At 44.5% G+C, this 24,644-nt stretch overlaps 1 protein-coding gene across 2 annotated transcripts in view; it reads left to right on the top strand.

Annotated features, from left to right (window-relative positions):
• LOC135368822 (tRNA methyltransferase 10 homolog B-like) overlaps positions 1-24,644 on the top strand; it is a 245,823-nt gene that overhangs the window by 28,542 nt on the left and 192,637 nt on the right. For both annotated transcript variants that reach the window (XM_064602348.1, XM_064602351.1), the window contains exon 6: positions 1,366-1,518. In XM_064602348.1, the coding sequence (XP_064458418.1) occupies positions 1,366-1,518 (153 nt within the window). The remainder of the gene's footprint in view (positions 1-1,365; positions 1,519-24,644) is intronic.

The raw sequence follows: 24,644 nt of genomic DNA, 5'->3' as shown, positions 1-24,644 counted from the left end.
TAACGAATGAAATGAAGTTCGAAATGTGTGCAGCTGATGTGCGGTGATGGTAAATGTTTGTTTTGCTCTCACGGGCGTCGCGACGATGCTCGGCCGTGGTTGAATCTGACGTACCCTTTTTTTCTTTTCTTTTTTTTTTTTTGTGGAGACCGTCCGTTCCCATCTTGGCTGTCTCAGATTTATGCAAGCAGGCTTTTCGAATAAAGAAAACAGAACAGCAAAGTAGCAATAAACAGTACAAGCAAAAAAAAAAAGAATCTGATTTCGAGCTCATGATTTCGAACTTACGAATCTGAGACAGGCTAGATCTATAGGGTCTCTATAGGGTAGCTCTTAAACAGAGCAAGCTATTGATGACAACCAGCGGGAACCTATGTACCCAGTTACTATGTCTCAGGAAGTTGTCGGGTACATGATTTCTTGCTGTTTATTCACCCTCGCGGAGAAATACCGCATGTCACGGTGAACATCAGACTACTGTTGTTGTTACAAAAGGTTTGCCGTGTTTTGCGACCTTGTTGTACATCCTCCCCATATCTCCCTGTCTCGTGTTTGTTCATTTCTAGTCATCACGTGACTGTCACCGTACCTTCTAACTAACCTCCCAATTCCGTGGCCTGGCTCGTGTCCTGGTGTACGACCGTAGGGGAGCGGTATTGGGCTCGGCGAGCAGGTGCTGGCAAGGTACCACGTATCGCATGCACAAGTGTCGAGAAGCACACACACACAAAAACAAACAAACAAACAAACGTAATCGCTCTTTCCAACCCATTTTTGTCACTTCTCTTTGTGTCCGCACTGGTGTATGCGCGATACCTTGCCGACACCAGACCCCGCTTTGACGAATGATGCACTGTTTCCCCCGTTGCCCGCTAGTCGGGCGCTTATCGGAGCCAATTAAGTCATTTAAAAATCGGAGGTTGGTTAGGCGTGACAAACGACACTCCCCTCCCGTCTGCTTCGTTGCCCTACCAGCGATTTCGAAAGTTCGCTCTGGTGGCAATATCAAACCCACAGGAAAGGTCCGACAGCTTTCATTTTCCTTGTGATGCTTCCCGGGAAATGTCTTCGACAGGTGTTGACTCACCGTCCCCGCAGACCTTTCGTCTCCAGCGGCCTACGTGTGTGTGTGTGTGTGTGTGCAAGAAAATGTCATCGCCGATAAATCGAGCAGCCTTTGTGTCGCAGAATGAATAGCCGCCGTAAAACAGGGCTCTGCAGCTGACGAGGTTGGCGCGTGACACGTCTCTTTCTCTTTTCTTTTTGTACCTGTCCGCATTGCAGTCGCGCTTCAGTTGGAAATGCTGTGCAGCGGCAGCGTACGTCTACGTGTTCACCACAAGTCTCCCCTTGTTTTCCCGCCAGATCGACATGACTGCAGAGAGCCACACGGTTCTGTTTCCGAGGGAGACGCTGCTGTACTTAAGTCCCGACGCGTCCGGTGCACTGAACCAGGCGCCGCTCAATCTTAGTACTGTCTACGTCATTGGAGGATTAGTTGACGAGACTGTGCATAAGGTAAGTTACGCTTTTTTTTACGTAGTTTCGTTTCGTTTCTTTTCTAACGTGGTTGTGTACGACACGCAGACTTGCTCACGGCGCATATTATATGCGCGTATCGGCTTTCGCGTTGCTGTGTATTTTATATTGGTTCACTCGCACGGTTATCATAAGCACTCACAGCATCTCTCTCTCTCTCTCTCACACACACACAGAGAGTGAGAGAGAGAAAAGAGTACTCTTACTCCTTTTGAGGATACCAGGGATGGGCAGTATTTAAATACATTGCAATTAAAATAGTACTTAAACTATAAATACATGTAGAAGTTTTCTTCGAGCAACACTGCTTAGCATCACCGTGTCTCTCGGTCTTCTTCATGGACATGTATTTATACGATGAAAGATGAAAGTCACTGAAAAGGTTAGCCAGCTGTAGGGATCGAACCCACATCTCGAACTCACATCAATCCAGAAGATGTGGGTTTGATCCCTACAGCTGGCTAACCTTTTCAGTGACTTTCATCTTTCATCGTTGATTTCTTAGGCAATTGAGGCTTTGTTTGTATCCGTCCCTTCTATGTTGTTCCAGCCTCAGAACATCAGTTTCTCTCATGTATTTATATTTTGTATTTCGATACAGACTTGAAAAAAAAAAGTGTTTATAATTATATTTAATTTAATTTATATTTAATAATTTAATTTAAATTTATATTTAATAATTTATATTTAAATACCAGAGTTTGGGTATTTATTTTTTTAAGTACTTTGTTAATACTCGTATATACGCGGGATACTGACTCGTAAAGTTACCTTGCATTTGAACTTTCGGTAAGTAGGGGAGAACAGAGCTTGGAGAGCCGCGCAGTTATAGCGTGTTTTCGCAAGTACGACACATGCGACAAACCATTTTGGATGACGAGTACTTCACTGTTGTTTCGGACAACGGCCGGGACTACCTGACTGCCTTGTTGTACGCAGCGTCTTCGTCGAATTTAATACGAGCCTTTCTTCATTGGCACCTCTGGAGAGGTATTCGCCTTTGCGAATCTGATGCTATGGCCGAACAGAAGATACCTAGGAGATGCAGTGTTCGAGAAACTTCAAATGTTACAAATCGCCATGATAATCGAACAAATAAATGCTACTGTTCCTTGCTGAATTGTTGTTATGATCATCATCATTTCTGTAATTCCAGACGACATCATCTTCCTCAAAGTATTTATGGTAGTAGTTACGGTATTTAAAAACTCATATTGAAAAGTATGTATGCAGAGTTTTTAAATCCCTCTTTCAACAAAGTATTTTGTATTTATATTTAAATTTAAAAAAATGTATTTATGCCCATCCCTGCTGGGTACACGCTAGGTGACCAGAAGCTGTACTAATTACTGCAACATTTACTCATTGTTTTTCTTCTTATAGAGTCTGAAAATATGAGGGCCGAAAATATCACCTCCGCGATGATGGCACTGTCGACTTATTGCCTATGAATCACATGTGTTGAAGGCTGTTTGCTAGACACCTTTTGTTCACCGTGGCATGGGATACGCAGCTGTTCAGTGTTGTGAACGGCTACCTTTGAACAATAGGGCGGGCTCGTCAAGCAGCCTTCTCATCCTTGTATAGAATATGGTGTGGCATATTATGGAGTGCGTTGCAGACCGGAAGATGGTTCCCGCCCGGCCTTTAACATTCGTTCTCAGTACAGACGTTCGGATCGTGCGAGAGATGAGCTTTTATTTTGGAACTTGCGTTTCGTTGCTTTCGTATGGCGGAAAGCGTGCGCTGAAACAACGCAGCTGTCGAGTATGGTACGTATCTGCACTCCGTAATCGGTATTTATTCGCCTATTTCGTCGATCGGCAGGTGCCTGCTAATATCGATCGATTGTGAAACGTGAAAATGCGAACTGTATTCCTACTCGGGCGGGAAAGAAAATGATGGCGGCAAGACTAGGCCTCGTCGTAACTATCCTCCAGGTTTTTACAGGGTGGTCCACCAACCGTGATAGAAATTCATAGTGAAAAACGTAGGCCTCGGACAGACATGCGGTCAAGGGATTTTTTTCTGCCAATAACTTTTCCCGCATATTGGTGACATTTTTATTTCATTGCAGTTGCCGGAAAGTTAATTTCTTGAATTGAACTTCGAAATTTCCCAAGGCAACCTAACGTTTTCTTTGCGGAAATGGGTTCCCCGTGGTCATTTTACTCAGTATAGCTCCCATAATCGTAGTTGTTGTTGTTGTTACTCAGTGTAGCACATAATCCCACTCGTAATGCAATGGCAATTGCCGAAATAAATTCGACGAAAATGAGCGCCCTTGGCTCCGCCCCTTTTTTGACTGCTCATAGTTTGAGCGCAAAGCTGCGAAGAAAGGAGGTTACATTGACACGACAGTCGAGGGAGAAAAGGTTACAAGCCTTACCCACGGAACAAACACGCGCGGTGAGTGCGGGAATCACAGCTATCTTATCAAAAATGAGGTCACCCGGGACCTTTTTCACAACGTTTCTGCGCATGCTCCGTGACCCTGACGGCGCCGAAGGAGGTTCCCTACGTATTCAATAGATGGCGCCAATATAGCGCCGGCTGTGCTTTGGCGCGCGCCGATCGTGTTTCACTGGACTGCCGCTAGGATACGACGCGAGTGTGAAAAAGGTCCATTGAAATCAGCTCGCGCTGCAGACATAGACCGAATACATGGCGCTCGCTGTTCAGCAAAACGGTGACGGAGCAGTAAAACACATTTTAAAGCAGTAAATTTGGAACTCCATGGTCGCAGTTGCTTACACGTGATTGACTTTTTTTTTGGGGGGGGGAGGGGGGACAACTAAATAGCGAGTGTTGCGCATTTTATTCAAATATCTTAGAGGGTGCGTCTGATAGCGAAATCCAGCAGCAGACGTCTCTGGTGGTTGCGGCCTTTTGCGCGACCGTACTGAATTAATTAATTAATGTACTGCATTAATAATCGCTCGTATATCAGACGTGATGATGGTGGTGCTTGTGAAAGAACTTGCCGTTGTCGGCCTCACAGTGGTGGGCAACGGCGCGGCTGACGCCCTGGGGGAATGTGCGTCCAGGGCCGACTTCTAAGGGAACTGTGCCGCCGTAAGTCTGAAAGCATCTGAGGAATTCCGACAACACAGGCGGACCCGGATTCGAACCCGGTTACCTCCCAGTCTCCACGTGACATGGCCGTCACGCAAACCGCTGAGCCACGCGAGCGGGTTAGACGTGATGGGAGTCCCATCAGTTTGCGCTTTTCAGTCGCAAATGAGACGGCCTGTCTCCTCGTCCGAAAAAAAAAAAAAGAAAAAGAGAAAAGAAAAAGAAAGAAGAAGAAAAGGAACTTGAGGCACCAAAAGAATTACCGTATAGAACGGAGTGCATTCTTCTCTAAACTTTTTCCCTCGAACGCAACAGTAAAAGTTGACCATCGTTCGATATCCGTCCACCAACAGAGAGAGGGAGAGAAAGAAGCGGCTTCTTTCGTCTTCGTAGTTCAGCTTTCCCTTTCAGCTAGGCATAGTGTTTGCAAACAATGGCTTAGACCTGGTATATTACAGCCTTCGTTCGCTTTTCTTTTGGGGAGCTAAAAATACGAAAAGGGAAATGTTTCTTTCAAGATAATTGAGCGATGAAGGCGGTATTCTTCTCTTAATTACTCCCTTCTTTCGTTCAACGTCTGATCATATCGCTGGCCATCCTTCAAAGAGCATTAACTTGCCAGTGGCCGGGCAGCGAGGAAGAGCTGAAAGTATAGCATCTTTTGCTAGGCTAATCCGCTGTCTTTTGTTCCGAGGGATTATGCATGCGACCTTGGCTTACATGTCGGGGGATCTGAACGCTGCATTAAAGCTCGGCCCTCCAAAGCTCCGCATTTGCAGCCTTTTTAGTTTATGTATTTGTTTTTATTCATTTTTTTTGGGGGGGGGGGGGATGGCGAGGCGAATTTAGTTTTCCTGCACTGGTTTGCTTGCTACAGTCATTGGCAACGATGGTTTTTGACAGTATTATGGAAAACGCTCCAGGAAAGCTGCTGTAGATGGTAAGATTCTAAAATTTTGACAACTATTTATTTTTATTACGTGCAACGCGGAACGATTTTTGCGCGAACCTTCTAGTTTGCGTAAAAACTCAACCAGTAGCGCTGGACTCGTACTGTGACATTTATTCTGAGTGTGCGCTGACATTATAATGCCCATGTCATGATGAGAGTGTAGTGTAATAATGTAATAACGTGTGAATGTAATAATGTAATGTAATTACATTATTCACGCGGAAACCGAAGGAAACTCACGGTTGGATCACGCTCCTAGGCCGATGCTATACTCAACCGTCGTCAGACCGCTGTGTTTACGTCGGTATAGCGCATAGGAAATGCACGACGACGAAAGTTTGCGTGGTCGTACCTTGTTTTGTTACACAGTGCCCGGTGCACACGATGTTTTCATATGTTTCTCGGGCAGGAATGTACTCGGCTACTGTGTGTGTAACGGAAGTCTGTCTGTCGAGTAGGTATAGCGTACGTCACACGCGAAAATGTGATTCCGAAAGCTGTTGACTCCAACGCTGTGCCAACCGCGTGTTGGACCGAGTGTTGCCGGCACGCAATGTAGTTTTGCCGCAGCACTTGACGAGAATTGCGCGAAATGCTGGCCACACAGTGTTGCCGGTTATTTTCAATGTGCAAAAATAAATAAATAAGAGCCAGAGAAATGGGTTAGCATTAAGCGCCTTTCCCGGTCCATACTTAACTTGTGGGTTTTCACTTCCGGTGTAAACCTGACTTCTGGTTGCCCGCTTCCCGTCTATACTTGACTTCCGGTACGCACTTCCGGCCCAACTCGACTTCCGGTTCTCCACTTCCGGTCTAACCGAACTTCCGGTTATCCATCTCCGGTCTATTCTTGACTTCCGGTTCGACACCTTCAATTACTATATGTAAGCCCATTTAATTAACCTTTAATTAGACTCAATTACTGTTAATCACCTTGTAATTACCGAAGGTAACCGCTGGTTACGCAAGGTTACCTTGAGTTTCATTTAGTTCGCTTTACTTACGTTTACTTGCGTTAATTGCTCCCAATTCGCCTTTAAGTGGCGTTAATTATCTTTAATTACCAACGGTAATCTTTAATTTCATTTAATATTTGTCTTGATTACATATATCTTACATTCACTAGCTTGAAACTTAGTTTTCTTGCTTTTGCCTCCTATTACCTTCACTTACTCTTACTCTTAATTACCTTCGACTACTTCAGTTTCAAACCATTTACCTCAGTTGACATTTATCCTGTTGTATCCCCTTTACAATGCCCGCTTATACCGCTGCGTCGGTGAGGCTTCACCGACTCATACACGGACACACACACATACAGCTTTTTCCATTTTGACACTCCGCATTAAAAACGCAACGCATTAAAAAAGAAAACTGAGCGTACTGGTGTACGACGAGATTGCACCCCATACTATCTTACGGTACCTTTGAAGCAGAAAGAAGACTGCTCAGAGTATGTTAATGAAACGCTACTTTCGCGCAGAAGGCCGCATTTCTTCAGGTTTAACGTCAGGTGACGTGAACGGGACGTGAACGGGACGTTAGACCTGAAAAAATGCACGAAAATCTTGTTTTATTAAAACTAGATGCTTTTAACCGTCTTCTTTTCGTTGTGAATTTCTATCGCCGTATACGTACGCGTTGCTTATCTACGCGTACGTGTGGTACTACGGTGTACATTTAATGCACTAAAGCTACTTGGACATGTTAGACACGAATCATGTTTTATTGGTGCGTGTAATGAGTGTCACAACGATACTGCGTCAGAACGGAATGATCGCTTTCTTCCGTATTCGTTTGGGGATTTGAATATAAACGAAACAACAATTCAATGTTTCATTGACAGATTTTACTGTCAAGGCTCTTGAAAGACAACAGTATGTTAAAGATGATTATTGGAAAACAGGAAAACAAACACTTTACACGACGGCTCAAACCAGTAAGTTTAATTTTCAGAACAGATATGGTGTGCTTGCTTGTCTCTCTTTGTCGCCCATCGCTCAAGGCAATTTGTCCACCAGCTCGCCTGCATCTGCGCCACATATCATCTACTGATTACTGCCCTCTTTCAGTCGATTAGCTGGAACATATATAAACCATTATCGGACGTATTTAAGAGGGCTCCGTATTATTTGTACCGTTTCGGTGCTGCAGTCGCTATGAAAACACTAAGCGGGAGTGCTATACATTTTGGTCGAAAGATACTGGTGGCGACAGGTACGCCCTCTCCCTCTCCCTTTCCCTTTACTTTTCTCCAGGGAAGGATAACGGGCGTATTTTCGTTACCGTTTCCATTTTTGTTACTGCTATATTTTCGTTTCCATTATCCGTTTCTGATACCGGCTTTTAATTTCGCTTCCGTTACTGTTTTCGTTACTGTTTTCGTTACTGTTTCCGTTACTGTTTCCGTTACTGTTTCCGTTACTGTTTCCGTTACTGTTTGCGTTACTGTTGCCGTTGCCGTTTCCGTTACCGTTTCCGGTTACTGTTTCCGGTTACTGTTTGCGTTACTGTTTCCGTTTTCGTTTCCGTTACTGTTTCCGGTTACTGTTTGCGTTACTGTTTTCGTTATCGTTTCCGTTGCCGTTTCCGGTAATGGAACGGCTGTTACACAGTTGCTGGAGGACAGCCAGTCCGGCTCTGTCCGCACCCTGTTTTGCCCGCGTTCTGCTTCGGTGTCACGCGTACACATTGCACAATAATTTTACGTCGTTGGGATGCGCGCATCTTGCAACGTTTTTAGAGAAGTGTGTAGGAACATGTCCTCGGTCAAGTCTTCTGTCTTCAGTCACTATGAGTCCAGCAACTCAAGAAGGGCGTAACCTGCATCCAATGTCGCATTCATAGGCGGCGCTCTCAATAGTTAACAATACTGTCATAGGCACGGTGAAATGAATAAAGTAAAAAATAAAAATAAAAATCATATGGGCTGTCATCCTCGTGCTATACATGGTGGAGTAGAGTGCGTGGAGTCCATGTTGTGTAAGTCCCATGTCTTGATGTCATGCGAGTGACGCACCCTCGATATCCAATATTGCGCTTTGTTTCCATGCTGTCGTGTATAGTGTTTAGAGCGTTACAGGGAAAGGAGTCATAAAAATACAAAAATAGAATGAGAAGTCACTGAAATGTCATCGCACAACAGTAATAGCCATTACCCGAATTCAATACCGGACGATAATTTCCGTTTCCGTTTGTGTTTCCGGTAATGGAGGACAGTGGTATGCGATTCCGTTTCCGTTATCGTTACCATCTCCAATTTCGGTAATGTATCGTTTCTGTTTCCGTTGCCATTACCGTTACTTTTTTTTTCGTCTGTCACGGAATGTAAGGACAACCGGGAGAACGAATGTTCGCAGTAAACTGGTGTTGAAACTAATTTAACTTAATTTAAGCGTGCCACTACGGAACGACGAACGTTCAAAGCTAGCCACTTAGAAGTGTGCATTCTTGTTTGTTTTCCTTTCTTTCAATTTATTTCAATTCAATTTGAAGATGGCAACATATATTCCTTGAGTGTGAGCAAAGATGAAAGTCTTGTCCCCCTCGTGGTTGTACGTCCCTTCGTTCATCTTTCTTCAGATTCAAATATATGTTCTCGTTTCCAGATTCAAAAGTTCAAGTTCACACCAGCTTGCTATAGCCTCCTTCTACCATCTCATTCAATTAAGTTCGTAGCTTTCCTGTCTAAGTAAAATTCAGTACGAAATACCGCGACGACGAGCTTTAGCATTAGCAATTTCTCCTGTGAGAAGTCATTTATTACATCGTCCGCGGTATATTCCTCCTTCGCGCGAATAATTAGGCATAGAAAACACATCCATCTAAAAGGTATAAAAGTCCTATCGACAGAAAAAGAAGACTTGAACACGATATCTCTTCGTTCATTAAGAATATTCTCCAACGCGTCGGACAGCGGAAGCTGCTGTCCGTGAAATCCTCTCGCTAATTTCTCACTTTGCGCTAATGCAAACGAAGTTTGCATTAGCGCAGACGGTAGCAGACGACGGTAGCGCAGACGAAAGCAGCAGACGGTATCACACGCGCCGTGCGGCGAAACGTATACTTGGAATCCTGGGAGTATTAGTGGAACGTCTTTATTCTTCGAGGAGAGTCCGTGTTCGTGCCTGGATGATTTTGTTACAAGGGTCTGAATTCCCCACGGAAGAACAGTCATAGCGGAACAGAAGAAAGTATCCTCATGCGAGAAAGACATACCCTTGTTGCTATTGGTTGCCCTACTGTGAATAAACGCGTTGTAAACTTTTTCTTTTCTTTTTTTACATTCGTAGTGCTAACTTTCTCCACGTAATTTCAGATTAAAAGTATTGTAAAAGCGCTAAAACATCGGTGCAGGGCACAGAGAAAAGCCAAAAGCCAACATGAACACTGGGCACACTTGATATGTACTTCTCAATCTTATCTGAAAAATAAATTGACGGATTGCTCACGCATCTACCTCACGCTTTGTTTATCGTTTAGATCTTTTAGCGATTTGAAGATATACCCAGTTTTTAACGTTGTTCCAAATTATTGTACCCGCCGCTGCAGTAGTGGAAAGCTTACAAGCCAGAGAGGTCTCCCGGCAGCACCACAAGGCAAGCAGAGAGCAAAACGTACAGCCTCATTTGGCTGGGCACATACAATGGGCTCCTGCAACGAAATGGCAAACCATATGTGTCTCTCCTGCATGTGGTCATCTGAGGTCATAAATGTTTGATTGCTTGGGATGGTCTTAAGGATCCGATAATGACCTTAGGATACAGGAACAGCGAAAGGCCCCTCTGTAACTTATCTTCTTTTTTTTTTCTTTTGCTGTGACGTATTATGGAACAATAACATGGTCTCTTGCGCAAGAACTAGAGGTATTTGACCTTGCACGCCCTCCACAAACCCCCTCCCCTCAGTCAGGGTGCCCGCAAGAATTTTCGCCCATTCTGCAGTCTCACTTTTGCCGGGGAAACCAGAGTTAAGAAGTTAACTATTATATTTTAGGCAATTAGTCACCTTGTATAGGGCGTCCGCATGGCTGTATGACTCAAGTACAAAAGCGGCGTGTATGCTGCTCCCAAAGCTTATTATTAAAAAAAAAAATATATATATGCGAAGAATAAAAACGTGAGAGTAACACCTTGTATGTGTACTGCTAGCGCGTGAACGCCAATTCTTCGTTTCCGCGCGCGAAGTTTGTAGTCCATTAGGGATTGTTGACGTTGTCGACGCGGCAGAATGCTCATTGGGAATGCCGAGAGATGAAAGTAACATCAGGTGCAGGTGGATGAAAGCATTAATTAAGAGTGTTAAGAGCAGATGATGAAGAGCGTTGTCGTCGCTATGATAAGCGTGTTCCCGTCGGACCCGCGTTCTCGTCGTCGGCGCTATCATCGTGCACTTATTTATAGTTGATGCCCTTTCATAACGCCGTTGTGCGATTCGTGGAAGCCGAGCACGTTCTCTTTTTCTTCCTTTTTTTTTTTTTGTTTTGCTCGTCGTTTGTTGCCTGCAAGAGCCGGGTGTGTTTCGCGATTAGCGTGTGGCTTTAACAGTGTTGTTGTTTCCTGTGTACACTCAGAACTTCCACGTTATGCGAGCGAGGAATGTTTGCTCAAATATGCCTCGGAGCGAGTGCTCTCATTAGCGAGCATGACGTAAATTCTACATGTTTCAAACACGCGCACTTCCGTGGAATGAGTAGAGAACTCCGCTAATGAAGCGCTCCAATCGGCTTGCAAAGGTGACACCGATACGCGCTGGGCAAATTTCGCAACCTTTCTGCTCCGGCGCAGTGGGAGAGGGTAACATTTGAGAGGGTAACTGTCATTGGCTCCCTCTAGAGGTCACTTGCTTCGCTGAACCGTAGGCGACGTGAATGATGATTATTATGTTTGACGTTTTTTTGGCGCAATAACATCAGAGATACGTGAATGAGAAAATACGCCTAAATTGTGTATGGCAGCTATGAGAACTAATGCGTCACATCTGTTTGCAGGAATTCAAATACATGACGTGCCTGAGTAAAACTTGCGTTTTGTAGTTTGTATTTATCAGGGACGAAGATGTTTTCTTTGTATAGTAAACACCGTTAGTTTACGCAGAAATGTTTCTTTACGCCTTTCGGGTACAAATGTCTCTTCCTTAACTAACTCGGCACGATCCTTTGTGGTATAATTTCCGCACCATACGGGATGCTGTTTCGTAAGGCACCATTGTAAATGATGTATTCCACGAAAAGCCCAATTTCATAGGTTATACGCGACAGAAAACACTATCTCGGGGGTGATGTATTCCATTTAAAACACTTTTTCAAACGCTGTTATCGAACCATTCCGTTGAGGCCGTGGAATAACAAAAGATGTTTATTTACAAGAGCACCCACTTTACATGCTGAAGCATGTAAAAAAACAACAACATAGAACAACAGAAAAACAAAAACAAAGAATACTGTACAGAGGCGGGCACCGAAAACTGAATACACGGGCCATAATCCGCGTACCCCTAGCAGTTTGCAAATGCTTTCAGCTCGTGGTTTGCGTGTTTATGTTGAACGGCACATAAAAGCATATTAGAATGGCTGAGCGGGCCTGTTGGTACATAGCTATACGAAAAGAAAAAAAAATATATATATATCTGAAGAAATTTTGAAGAAATTGGGGTTTACAAATTACAGTTACGTTTACAAATGTTGACCTCACTCATCCCACTGACTAATGAATGAATGAATGAAATTTGAATTTTTATTTACACCAAACGGTGCGGGGTAACTATGGCAAAAAAGCCAGAAAGGCTTAATGGAAGAATGAAGAAGGAGTGCAACATAAAACACAGAGGTAATATCGTTGATTGTGAACTATGAGCAGTATACGAAATCCCGTTGTCCTGCGACAGAGTATATATATAGTACAGTCGGGGCATTGCATCAATGAGCGGTTGATGGAACATAGAAATAATACAAAGGACACAGCGAACGGCACCTTAGCCCTCCATGTTTGTCGATGCGGATGTAAACCAAAGCTGGAACCAGGTTTGCGGAATGGGGGTCTCCCATTCCGTTCCAATTCCATTCTGAGGAATGGAAATTTGCGATAATTCCATTCCTTTCAATTCCTCGGTATGAAAAGGTACGGTCAGTTCCCACTCCTGGAATGGCTTGGCAACCCATAAAAGAATAAAGGACCAGTAACCATACTGGACAGTCCAGTACAGTCAAACTCCTTTATAGCGAACACCTTTTTAACGAAAATACCACTACAGCAAATTTTTTTGCGGTCCCGCTGGAGCCCTATAGGTCCAATAATGGACATCCTTTTTAACGAAAATACCTTTACTGCAAATTTTTTTTGCTGTTCCCTGAGTTTCGTTGTAAAGGAGTTTGACTGTAGTGCTAGAGGAGATTGACATTACCGCCCTTAGTCATGATGAAGTGACGTACTTAGTCAGTACGGTGATTGATGGAGATATGCAGTCTGAATTGTGTTGTACCTGTGTGTGTGTGTGTGTGTGTGTGTATATTTCTTCCCCTTTGGTCACATGCCAAAGCTCTATAAAATCCTTGACAAATAAATAACTTATTGTAGTGGAGCAGCCGTTCCCGTGTACGTCTGTTCCTTATGTCCTTACAGTTTCCAGTTTCTTCGTACACACAAAAGCAGGTGCGCGAGAAGACGGGATAAACATGGCGGTGTTTATCCTGTTTACTTGATCTTGTTTCGTTCCGTTCCGTTCTTTATTTTTTTTCCCCCCGAGCTCAAGGTAACGTTACGTGTTTTACCAATACTCTACCTTGATTACTTCATGTCCCGGAATCTTTTCTTAGCAACCCGTTCTACCTCTCTGTGTAAGAAGAGAAAGTCGCATGTGTTCTCTCCTGCCTCTGCACGCAGCACGTCGTATGGGATGTCTATTAGGAGAGTAATGCGATCGCCCACATCCATGCAGATGCTGATTCGACATCGGGAACCCGTTTTTGGGGCTAACACGGTGAACGGGATGGAACGCAGTATATACGATATCTGCCTAATTCGTAGCAGCGGTACGGGGGCCCAATTTTACAAATGGATCCGCTTAGTGCACTTCTCTGCTTTGAAGCGAATTCTTCGAGATACGCTATATCCGTCGCTTTTTCTCAATTCGGTGTCCAATATCGCTATAGTGCCTGCTGAATCATGCATACAGCATGATCTCGCGGTTCGTTTTTTTTTTGTCTGTTATCGGTAGAAGCTAACATGGGTTCCTTCGTCTGACGTGCATCCATTTGCGTGGCTTACTCCTACAACATCGGATAAATTGACGATGACGAATGGGGAAATTCCTAGGCTGTCACGTGCAATCCACAATTTAATGTTTCAGTGTGCAGTTATTACAGTGAACCCTCGTTAATATGACCCCCGATAATCTGACATACGCGCTCTACGACCACATTCTTGGGGAACATTGCTGTGAAACCTCTGCAAATACCCCCGTTAATATGACAATTCCGCATTATGACCAAAATTTTCGGGAACGACCATGGTCATAATAACGAGGGTTCACTGTAAACGGTACCTGCGTTCCTCGTGAAATGATAACTGAATCGGTCCTGGAATACAGTGAACCCTCGTTATTATGACCATGGTCGTTCCCGAAAATTTTGGTCATAATGCGGAATTGTCATATTAACGGGGGTATTTGCAGAGGTTTCACAGCAATGTTTCCCAAGAATGTCGTCGTAAAGCGCGTATGTCAGATTATCGGGGGTCATATTAACGAGGGTTCACTATACACTTTGAGGGTGATAAGTATGCGGACGCATTAGTCGCAAAACTAACATCACTCGTGAAGGGGACCGTATATCGTTTGCGCATTGATAGCATGCGTCTTCGTGAACTGCAATCCCCCCGATGTTTTGACGAAACTAACGGAGTTACCTGCTTTCGTAACATGTATCATTTATTGGTTTTGTATTGGTGTGCATTGCACATTTTCTGCTGCACTAATAGTAATACGCATACACGAAAACAACGCCTCGGCCCACTGCTTACTGGCTACTCTTACACGACCTGCATGCGAACTGTTGTGAGAACGCTCCACGAAACAAAGTGAATTCCCATTAATACAGTTAGCAGGGTTGCGGAATGCGGCCACCATGTTCCATTCCAATTCCATTCCGAGGAATGGAGATTCGTGATAATTCCATTCCTTTCAATTCCTCGGAATGAAAAAGTATGGCCAATTCCCACTCCTGGAATGGGCTTGGCAACCCCATTCCATTCAGTTATAATTCCATCAATAAAAGAAAAGGGACCGCTAACCGTGCTGGGTAGCCTAGCAGCCACCGGGGCGCCCAGACCATTCCATTCCATTCCAATCCAATTCCATTCCGTGCTCTGATAAATATGGAACAATTCCGGAATCATTCCAACTCCGGAGTGGCAACTCCACAACCCTGATTACTTAGTTTCGTAGGATACCTTTTTTGTGTGTCATCTTTGTCTTTAATCTATCTCATCCTTCTTTCACCTTTCGTTAGTGTATCCTTTATTGGCCCATTTCTTTTCTTTTCTTTTTTATTTATTCTATTCTTCTTTCATTTATTTTCATACTTTGCGGAATTGCAAGCCGACGTTCCGTTTGGCTGACCTTTCCCCCGTTTTTTTTTCCTTTCGTCTAAAAATATATCCCCCTCCCCCCCCCCCCCCCCCCAACAAAAACAGTACTCAAGCCAAGCTCACAACAGTATAAGGGCACCCAAAGTATCTAACCGTCACTGTGCATGCCAAAAACCGAAAGCAATGCTAGCGCAGTGCTCACCCACGACCGCTACTATCTTTAGGGCCTCACACAGCGATTGGGTACCCTACGCTAAAACTGTCTACATATATAGTATCAGAACTGACTGCTTCGAAAGGGCAAGCTCAAATTCTCGGCAACCAGCAACAGATGATGATGATGATCAGAGCTATTTCGAAAGTCTAGGCAGTTTTCTCGTATCTGGTCAAGCTTAGAAGATGGCATGTCTGTGACGCAATGGGTCACAATTGCGCACGATATTTGAAACTTCGCCGAATCCGTTTGTTATTAAATCGGAATGAGTGCTCGAACATCGTCAGCGCCTTTGTTCACAATCGTGTCACCGGGGAACTTTATTGATAGCTTCGTAGGGCCATTGTGTTGATTAGTGCTGTGTTCCTGGTCTGCCCACACTTCGATCCCAATGGGATATTTCCGGTCTGTCATTTTTGATTAAGTTAATACTGAACATCAACGCTTGTAATTGACTCCTCCCGCTGTACGTCTGCGAAATGCATTGAGACGTCATCGCGGACTTCTATTAGGTCATCTATCCGGATAATTCCATTCCCCCTCTGGCTTCTGCTGCCGCTTGTGCGCGTCTCGATGTTTATCCTGGGTTTTGCTCAGACGCTCCTGGGCAAATGTCGAATTCCCTACGAAGTCGGATCAGGATCGACGATCCCCCCCAAGCAACGTGACATCGGTAAATGACACATGTAAACGCTCGTTACAACGAAGTCAGCAAACCCGGCGGCAATTTCGATAAAAGCGGTACTGCCGCGAAAATGGCGGCAATATGCTCGGAAGCGCGCGGAAATAACCGCGCAAACCTTCAGAAGGGTATTTAAACGAGCAAGCAAACATTGGTGGTGGTGACCTTGGTATCCCTTTAATCCGTACGAAAGACAGAAAGAGAAGACGTAAGCTGGATTTGACATTCGTGTTTTCACCTGCTCGCCCTTTGCACTAAACGGAGCCGACTGGCAGGTCACTCCGAACATTTTCGGTTCGAAACGCACGCATTTCGGGTGCGACAGCGTGAGACTCCGGATAAAGCGATAATTCGACACAAGTGATTTCGTTATAACGAATTTACTGCATGTCAACATTTTCTCCTTTTTTTTTTTTTGCTTCAACAGATTCATGACGATGATGATGATTAATTATATTCTTATGTCACGTGCCGCGTAATAAGGGTGGGATAATATATGCTCATTCGAAGGGGGGGTGAGGACCGAAAAAGAAAGAGGAAATGTCGGTGAAACGCGTAATAGGATTGCATGCGATCGACATCGGTTGCCACTGGGCTTCGGGGGAGTCGCGCATTACGCCTTCGTCCATATAGCACGCATGAGCCCCTGCTTGCTTTCCCTATGGGACACGTCTGCCTTGCATTCCGCATCAGTAATCCTTCTCTCTCTAGGGTTATAACTGCTGACATCGCCTCTCCGTGTGGCTCGGTAACTGCACAAAGATTCGATGAAACCGACGGAATGTTTTTTTGCAGTGACGTGTCGTAGCAACGTCGTAGCAACGCGCATCGCTGTAGTTATAGCGCCCAAAAATAGAGTTACAAAAGTCCAGGGGCGGATCCAGACCACACTTGGGGTCCCGCTTGTTGCTGGTAGGCTTAGCTGAGGTCGTGCCGAAGACTGGGAAGGTGCTGGGTTCGAATCCTACCACCGCCTGGTGCTGTCTGAGGCTTTCCGTGGGTTTTCCGAAGACTTTCCAGACCAATGTCGGCACAATTCCCCATGAAGTCTGCCCAGGACGCATACTAACCTCAGTGTCCCCCACTCCTTCCTGTCGTCCTCTCTCCAGCTGTCCACATCTGTACGCCGCTCATAGCTACAGTTGCTTCGCGGTGCTAACACGGAACTAAAAAAACGAAAAACAACAACTTGGGGGCGGTTTCTTTGTCTAAGCGCGTAGTGGAGAAGTGGGGAGAGGGAAATTCTTTGTATGAACTGGCGTGGGGGGCGACTGCCCCACCCCTTAGATCCGGCTGTTGCACAAAGCCCAGTTCAAAAAAAAAGTATCGAAACGTTGAACAAGAGAGAGAAACTGATGTTCTGAGGCTGGAACAACATAGAAGGGACAGATACAAACAAAGCCTCAAATTGCCTAAGAAATCAACGATGAAAGATGAAAGTCTTTCATCTTTCATCGTCGAAACTTTTCCGGGCGGGTATCTCTCAAGATTATCTACAACTTTCCAGTTCACACCTCAACACTTAAGCCGTAATTTTGCCTGGCTAGCTTGTTATTCTTTAGTTGGCTCATTGGCATGATGTAATTAATTAATTTTCACCGTGAAAACACTACGATTCATTCGCATAGTTTCGACACCCTGTATATCGCTACGATCTCCTAACCACTAGTGTCCCTGCCAACCTGGTATTGCTGACGATGTATTAGGCTACATCCGGCGGGTCATTAGTTATTACGTTTCTTCCCATTAATTTCAAGAACGGTTTAGGGAATTACGAAAGCCTTAACTGAAACGTTTCCAAGAAGGAGCTTCGAAAATAGGTCCGTTTCCTCGAGTCATGCGAGGAAGGCTGCAATCCCGTCACATGCAACCCTCCTGACGTTGTGCACAATTGGTTTTCTTTTTTAGTCCAGTCACTGAAAGAAATCAAGAAAGCTACAGTTTTTTTTTTTTTTTTTTTATCTCAAGCTGGGAGTCTTGCCACGAAATTGAGTACGTTGTGTAAGTTTGGTGAGGGAAAGACTAATGTTTCGACTTGTCAGAAGAGACAAAAGGAACAGAAAGCTTTGTTTATTTGCTCTTTTATTCTTCCGTTTTGCAAGTCAGAGAAGTTGGATCCGCCCTGGGGCGGGCTGTCAGAGAGTACACGGGCGCTTGTTTTCTCTTTGTCCGGCAGTCGTCCAGTCGGCACAATGAAATCAAGGCTCTGCTTCAACGGTTACCCCTTCGTCTGTGTACAGACACTGCCGGACCTTGTATGCTGCCGTTCCTTTATGCGTGCTTTTCTTTCGTCGTCAGGACAAACGGCCTATAGGCAGTATTTACAAGTTCCAGTTTTTATTCTCCATTCTTTGTCGTTTCTTTGTACGCAACAAAGAAATGGGAACGGGAGTGTGAGTAACACAGGCGGGGGACCGAAGGCGGTTTCAAACCCACTTCTTTATTTTTTTGAGTTCTTCCGACTCCCGCTGTGGCGCGCATGTTGAGGATATCGAAAGGCCCCCGTGCTTCGTTGAGCACTTAGGATCAGTGTTCATAGATTTTATTCCATTTCGCTTCTAGCGGTTGCGAGAGATGTTTTCGGAGTTCCTTTGGAGTAAACAGTAGTTGCACTTTTCTATTTCTTTCTTCTTTTTTGCTCGCTACTTAAGACGCATTGGCATAGTTACATTGGGGAACAATTCTCATACTGAAAAAGAAAAAAGAAAATTAAAGAGTTTAAGATGGTCCAAATGCCAGGGCTACCCATGTTTGTTCACACTAAAATGCACAGTGGCAGCTAAGGGTTAAAAACAATCCATGTCGGCGAGACCCTCACTAGGGGCGCCACTGCGCCGCCTTTTGGTGGGGATCCTAGTTTTTGTTACAGCAAAAACTGTCGTATTGGAATGAAAGTGACGTCACGTGTTTGTACACAGAGGGTCGTCTATTTTTAGGCCATATGATATCGACGTTGACTGCATATTCCTCGATTGTAGCAAATCGTTTGATGAGGTGGTCACACAATCTCCTTGTACGTAAACTATCCCTACCTTAACCTTGATCCTAAAGTTCTAACTTGAAGGTCACTTTGTATACCTCACGGATCTGATCTTTGAGGGACAAAAGCAGCAACGAAAAGAACCGAACGGTGAACACAAAAGTAGGAGGCAGGTGAAGCCAGCTTGTGAGAACTGGGTCACCCGAAAGTGTTCGACTGCGTAGTATGTCATTAAATCTCTCCTTATTTTAAATAAATAAATAAATAAATAAATAAATAAATAAATAAATAAATAAATAAATAAATAAATAAATAAATAAATAAATAAATCTTGCGAACACACATTGCACAAAGCGGTCTTCCGCCAGATATTGCGCCTCCGTAGTGCCGGGAGGTCCTGAGCTCCCGAGGCGCCCGGTTTTGGTTTCGGTTCGTTTGCATAACAGGATTCGGATATTGGATTTGGATATTTGGATTATTTTTGGATTTGGATTTGGATATTTCAACGTACGTGCCCGTTTCGGGATTTTAAAAAGATAGAATGGCTTTCGACGAGGATTTGACTCCCGTTCCGCTGTCCGGCACGTTTTCTCGAAAGTCCTTAATTACACAATTTATTAATTTTAGGTAATTAATCATCTAGTAGTTACATACTCTCTTCGAGAGCATGTTCGCCTGTCCGTATAACTCAACTGCAAAAATCGGCATACCAGATCCCGTGACATAGTCGTCAGGATGATGGCCGAGACTGGGAGGTGAGGCGCGTTCGAATCAGCCCCCTACAACTTTTGCAAAATCTGTATCAAAATGCGTGTTACTGCGCACGGAGCGATCCGTGCCTCTCTATTGGTCTGACGTCACAAGCGTATCGGGAATGGTTGCCGGAATTTGAAAACGGCACTTTGCGCTTCCTCGTACGCTTCCTTGCGCGCTGCGTACTCCCTCGGCGGTTTCATTTTAAATTTGAACGGTGGGCGCCGGGTCGGCGGTGTCTTTCGTTGGGAGGCAAGTGCGTTCGCCGTTCGTCGTCTTCTCCGTGTATTATGGTGTCTTTGTCCGTGTTGTACTGTTTCTCGACACAAGCATCGGTCTACGAACAGCCAATCTGATTTCAAACTGAAGTGTTGTCGTGAATTCTGGCTCGATGAACGTGATGCCGTCAGATCTGCATAGCGGTGACAAGAAAATAGGATTCATGAAGCAGCAGCATTTTCTGTTTGACGTTATAGCAGGCAAGGACATGATGATCAAGAGATTGTGCGCAAGTATGTGACAGTTGTTCGCTGCTGGGAATAAGCTTTGTTCCAGTGTGCTAGGAAGCGCTACGCAATGTACTCAGTACGCTCAGTGCATGTAAATGCGTCAACCTGCCGACTGTGTCAGTATAATGACTCAAATAAATTTCTGTTCATCACGACACTTTTCACATTTGTTTGGGAATCACGGAATAACTTTACGGCGTGCGTGAACGCTAGTAGACTTCGAGGTCAGGTGTAGCCGGTACAGGCCAGTATATGGAAAGCAGAAGTCGGCAACAGCCAGAACCGGTCGGGGCTGCGAGCCGGACGGAAAGACTTCTGATTGGAGGATTGAGGGAGCAATCGCTGCATTCGCATTGGTCATGTGCCCAGTGTTGCGTGAATTTACCTGTACTATGGGCTCTATGGGGTGTTGGTGGGAGCTGGTTTGAATCCCGGCACCGACTGTGCTGTTTCAGATTTCGCCTTTTTTTTAATTTTTACTTTTTATAAAGAGTTTCCAGGCGAATGTCGGCACAGTTCCCCCTGAAGTCGGCCCAGGACGCATACTAACCCCCCTGTTCCCCACTCCTTCCTGCTGTCCCACGTCTGCACGCTGCTTCGCGGCGTTAACACGGATTTAAAAAAGAAACACGGCATCTATGCTGGTTGCGCACAGTTTTCTTATGAGGAGTCTATAACGAAAAAAAAAACAAAAAAAAACGTATATCTCTGTGTAATGAATTCTTCCTTGCTGGGTAATAAGACTTGACCTGTTGCTCCATGTTCGACCGTGTCCAGAAACAAAGACCGTTCCCTGTTTTCTCTGTTTCGGCATTGTTCCGCAAATATAGTTTCGATTAATATATCGTATCCTGCCGTCAACAGAAGCGCCCACGTGGAGGATATGACTTCCTTGTTGCGCTGGCCCCGATGTTTCTCGGTACCCGGATGTTCTCCCCTGGTCGTGCGTGTCGCTTTTGTTAAGTGGAGATGAACGGCCTCGCATTGTCCAGCCTGATATCCGACCCGCTCGCTTTTGTTCGGCCTGTGTGACGGTTCTCTAATCGATTGTAGGGCAAATGCTAGAGAGTCGGCTCTGTCCGGTTTGTCCTTCACCGCATCATGAGGGAACATAGAAGCGTTTTTTTTGTTTTTTTTTGCGAATTAGGTCTACGAAGTGAAGCCTTTTGTAGTGGTGCAATAACTCTTCGTACGGCAGTCGACATCATTCAGTAAACCTGGAGAAACATTTGAACTCAAGACGTCCGTTAAGTAAGGACGGAACGATATCGGGAACTTTCGCGATCGATGTTACGGATTCAGTGCTATTCAATTCAATTCAATTCAGTTCAATTTGTACGGTACCCATGAACAACATGGATTCTGAGTAATGGTGCACCACACCAGTCGATGTTTTAATGCGATAGATATTCGACGTAATATACCTAGTTTAATCCTTAGTTTAATCCTAGTATCCTTATATTCTCCTGTTATATATATTATATTCTTCTGTTATATATATATATATATATTATATATCCTGTTTCTGATATCGATATTTATTGATATTATTGGATATTCAAAATTCCGATGGTCGTTGCTTCCTCCTGGTGAGGCAAGGGAATGGCCGCAGTTTTTTGTTTTTGTTTAATACGTTGGATTAATGTTCCTCGCGTGTTACCGAAACCAACTCCTTCAATCTATTCCGGATATTCTGTTCCTTCCTCCAGATTATCCCCTAAACGTCGTGCGATTAGCAAGCATCACTGGATCAGACTTAAGAGAGAAAGATTGAGGGAAAAAGCCTGAAGAGAACCCTCGGGACTAAAATAATTTAGTGCGTGCATCCGGTAATTAGATTAAGAGGTATTAGGAAAGATGAGGATTAGATACATAACGCGTTTAATATAATGACGAATTATTAATATGTAACCAGATTAGGTACTTAGCAGTGGGACGTGCGTGTGTAAGGCAGTCACTAAGGTCTGTATTGTGCTGCGAACACGTATTCGCAACGGTGAATAAACATGTAGCATTATCATAATGTACGTGGCAGCTTACACGAAGGCAGGGAGCTTCATGCTGTCATACACTCTAAAAACAGAACTTCACCGCATAGCACGCTGTGCGCCAACCATTGCCACGAATGATAGCGTTATCGCTTCGGATTCGAAGAGAGTGGAGGGGCGTACGCCTTTTTGTGGACAATTTGGATATATGAAAATTGCCACAAAAAGGCGTACATCCCGCTCTTTCTTCGAATCAGAAGCGATAACGCTATCATTCGTGGCAATGGTTGGCGCACAGCGTCGGTGTTCTTCTGATGTGTTGATAACGGAAAGCGTACGCCTTTCTGTGACGCTCATGCAGTTACGTTAACAGTCACAAAAGGGGCGTACGCCCTGCGCTTTCCGCAAACGAGTATCGTTCTGTGCAGTGGTCTGCCTTCAGCGTAAGGTCCCCAACAACACTGAATATCTTCTGGATGTAGGAATAATGTCCTAACGGATTCGTACGTCCGACGGATATTCTGAGGATATTCGTCGTACGTACCAACTCGTTGGGACATTATTCGTACATCCATAGGATATTCGGCGTTGTTGGGGGCGTAACTGCGAACGACGCGTCGCCCTTTTTCGTTGACCCGAGAGAACGGAATGACAGGCTTCGCGTTATTACTCAGAGTTACTATCCTCCAAAGAATCGCTCTTCTGTACAGTAAACGGCCACGCAATATTTACGTAACGCAAAAATTCGTTTCCAATCATTTATCAACGTTTGGCGAGGGACTTGAGGGGCTTCGAATAAATGTGGCAGTTTCAACTCGCAACTGTCGTCGCTTCTTTATTCACGGGTCCCGCGAGCACTTTCCGTACTTCCTGCGACGCGTTAGAGATCTTCTGGCGCTTGCATTTTTAATCTCGGAGGTCGCTGGTCGTGAAGAGGGCTTTATGAGTGCCGTCCAAAAGAAGAAAATGGAGAAGAAAACAAAAGGAGAGGTCGTGTACGTTGGGCTTCGCCGCATAAAGAGGTCTATTGCGGTAGAGCACGCTTCACAGGAGTATTAATTATGTTTCCACTTCAGCGTTTTGTAGTGAAAGTGGCTGCCGGTATATGTAATTTGGGCTTTTATGTAAATCACGGGTACGTTCGGGAGATAAAGCGTGACGTCGACGTAAATTAATTATGTTCCGTTTTAAGGTCGACGCATTGTTCTCTGGGGTTAATTATTGTGGTCACGGAGCTGCGGAAAAAGTGGTTGAAACAAAGGTGACCATATTCCTGCCAACCCAAAGCGGAAGATCTGGGATGAAGGAGGAGGGGCCGGTTGATTTCCTTTATTTTCTTTTTTTTTTCGCTTACTTTACTGTTTATCTTTCATTTCTTACTTTTTTATTTCCCCTGCATCTAGTGCCGTTATTTGATTTTATTTGTTCCTTCATTTTTTTTTATTTAGACATTTTTTATTTGAAACATATATATATATATTTTTTAATTTTTACGTTCTACCTACGGCGCACATCGAACACGTGGATGCATCTTCTTTACTGTGTCTTCACGCTCGCGGATGCGAAAGGAACATCTGGCCTCGATCTCGCTGAGCTTGCGCCTTCATTTCGTCATTATTGGATTATCGTCGGTTGAATTATCGTCAGCGCCGCGATGACTGAGCATTGTGCCAGAGCGTGCGCGGACAAGCGTTGCTTGTTAGCAGACTTGTACGTAACGGGTAATTGCGTTACTAGTAATCAGTTACTTTTTTGAGTAATTTGTAACGTAATCGATTACTTTTGGGGCCCAGTAATTTTTTGAGTAATTCAATTACAATTTTCAGTAATCAATTACCAAGTAATCGATTACTTGGAAACTAAAGAATCCACATTGTTCGGGACGACGCACACACACATATATGGGACGATTCACCGCCGCGAGAAGACAAAACCAACTGCCCTCTGCAAGTTCGGTGCAAGGCAGCTGTCTTATCTCTAGGACTTTTCCCGCAACAATTACTTACTCGGGGACCCCGAGGTCAATTGCCACAGTTTTCCGCACGTGTAGTGTATTTTTGAGTCCACTGTCCTCTCCCCATTCATGTGTACTATCTATCCGTAACCCGGTCTGTATGCAGTAAGTTGGACTGTAGGTTGTACCGTGAACCTGATGAGTCATTTGTGGGAGTTCCAGTTGGGACTCTTTTCACAGAACTCTCAAAACTCTCAACCTCTCGACACATTTTTCACAGAACTCTCGACCCCGATAACCTTTTTTTTAATATTTTTTTCTATATCTTTTTTCTATCTGTTTTTATATCGTTTTCTCAGATATCGAAAGTAATTGGCAAAGTAACGCGTTACATTTCAAGGCCTTACTTCATTA

Source organism: Ornithodoros turicata, chromosome 9, assembly GCF_037126465.1.
Source record: "Ornithodoros turicata isolate Travis chromosome 9, ASM3712646v1, whole genome shotgun sequence".
In the NCBI taxonomy this organism is placed as follows: domain Eukaryota; kingdom Metazoa; phylum Arthropoda; class Arachnida; order Ixodida; family Argasidae; genus Ornithodoros; species Ornithodoros turicata.
This window is presented reverse-complemented; position numbering and strand designations above follow the sequence as displayed.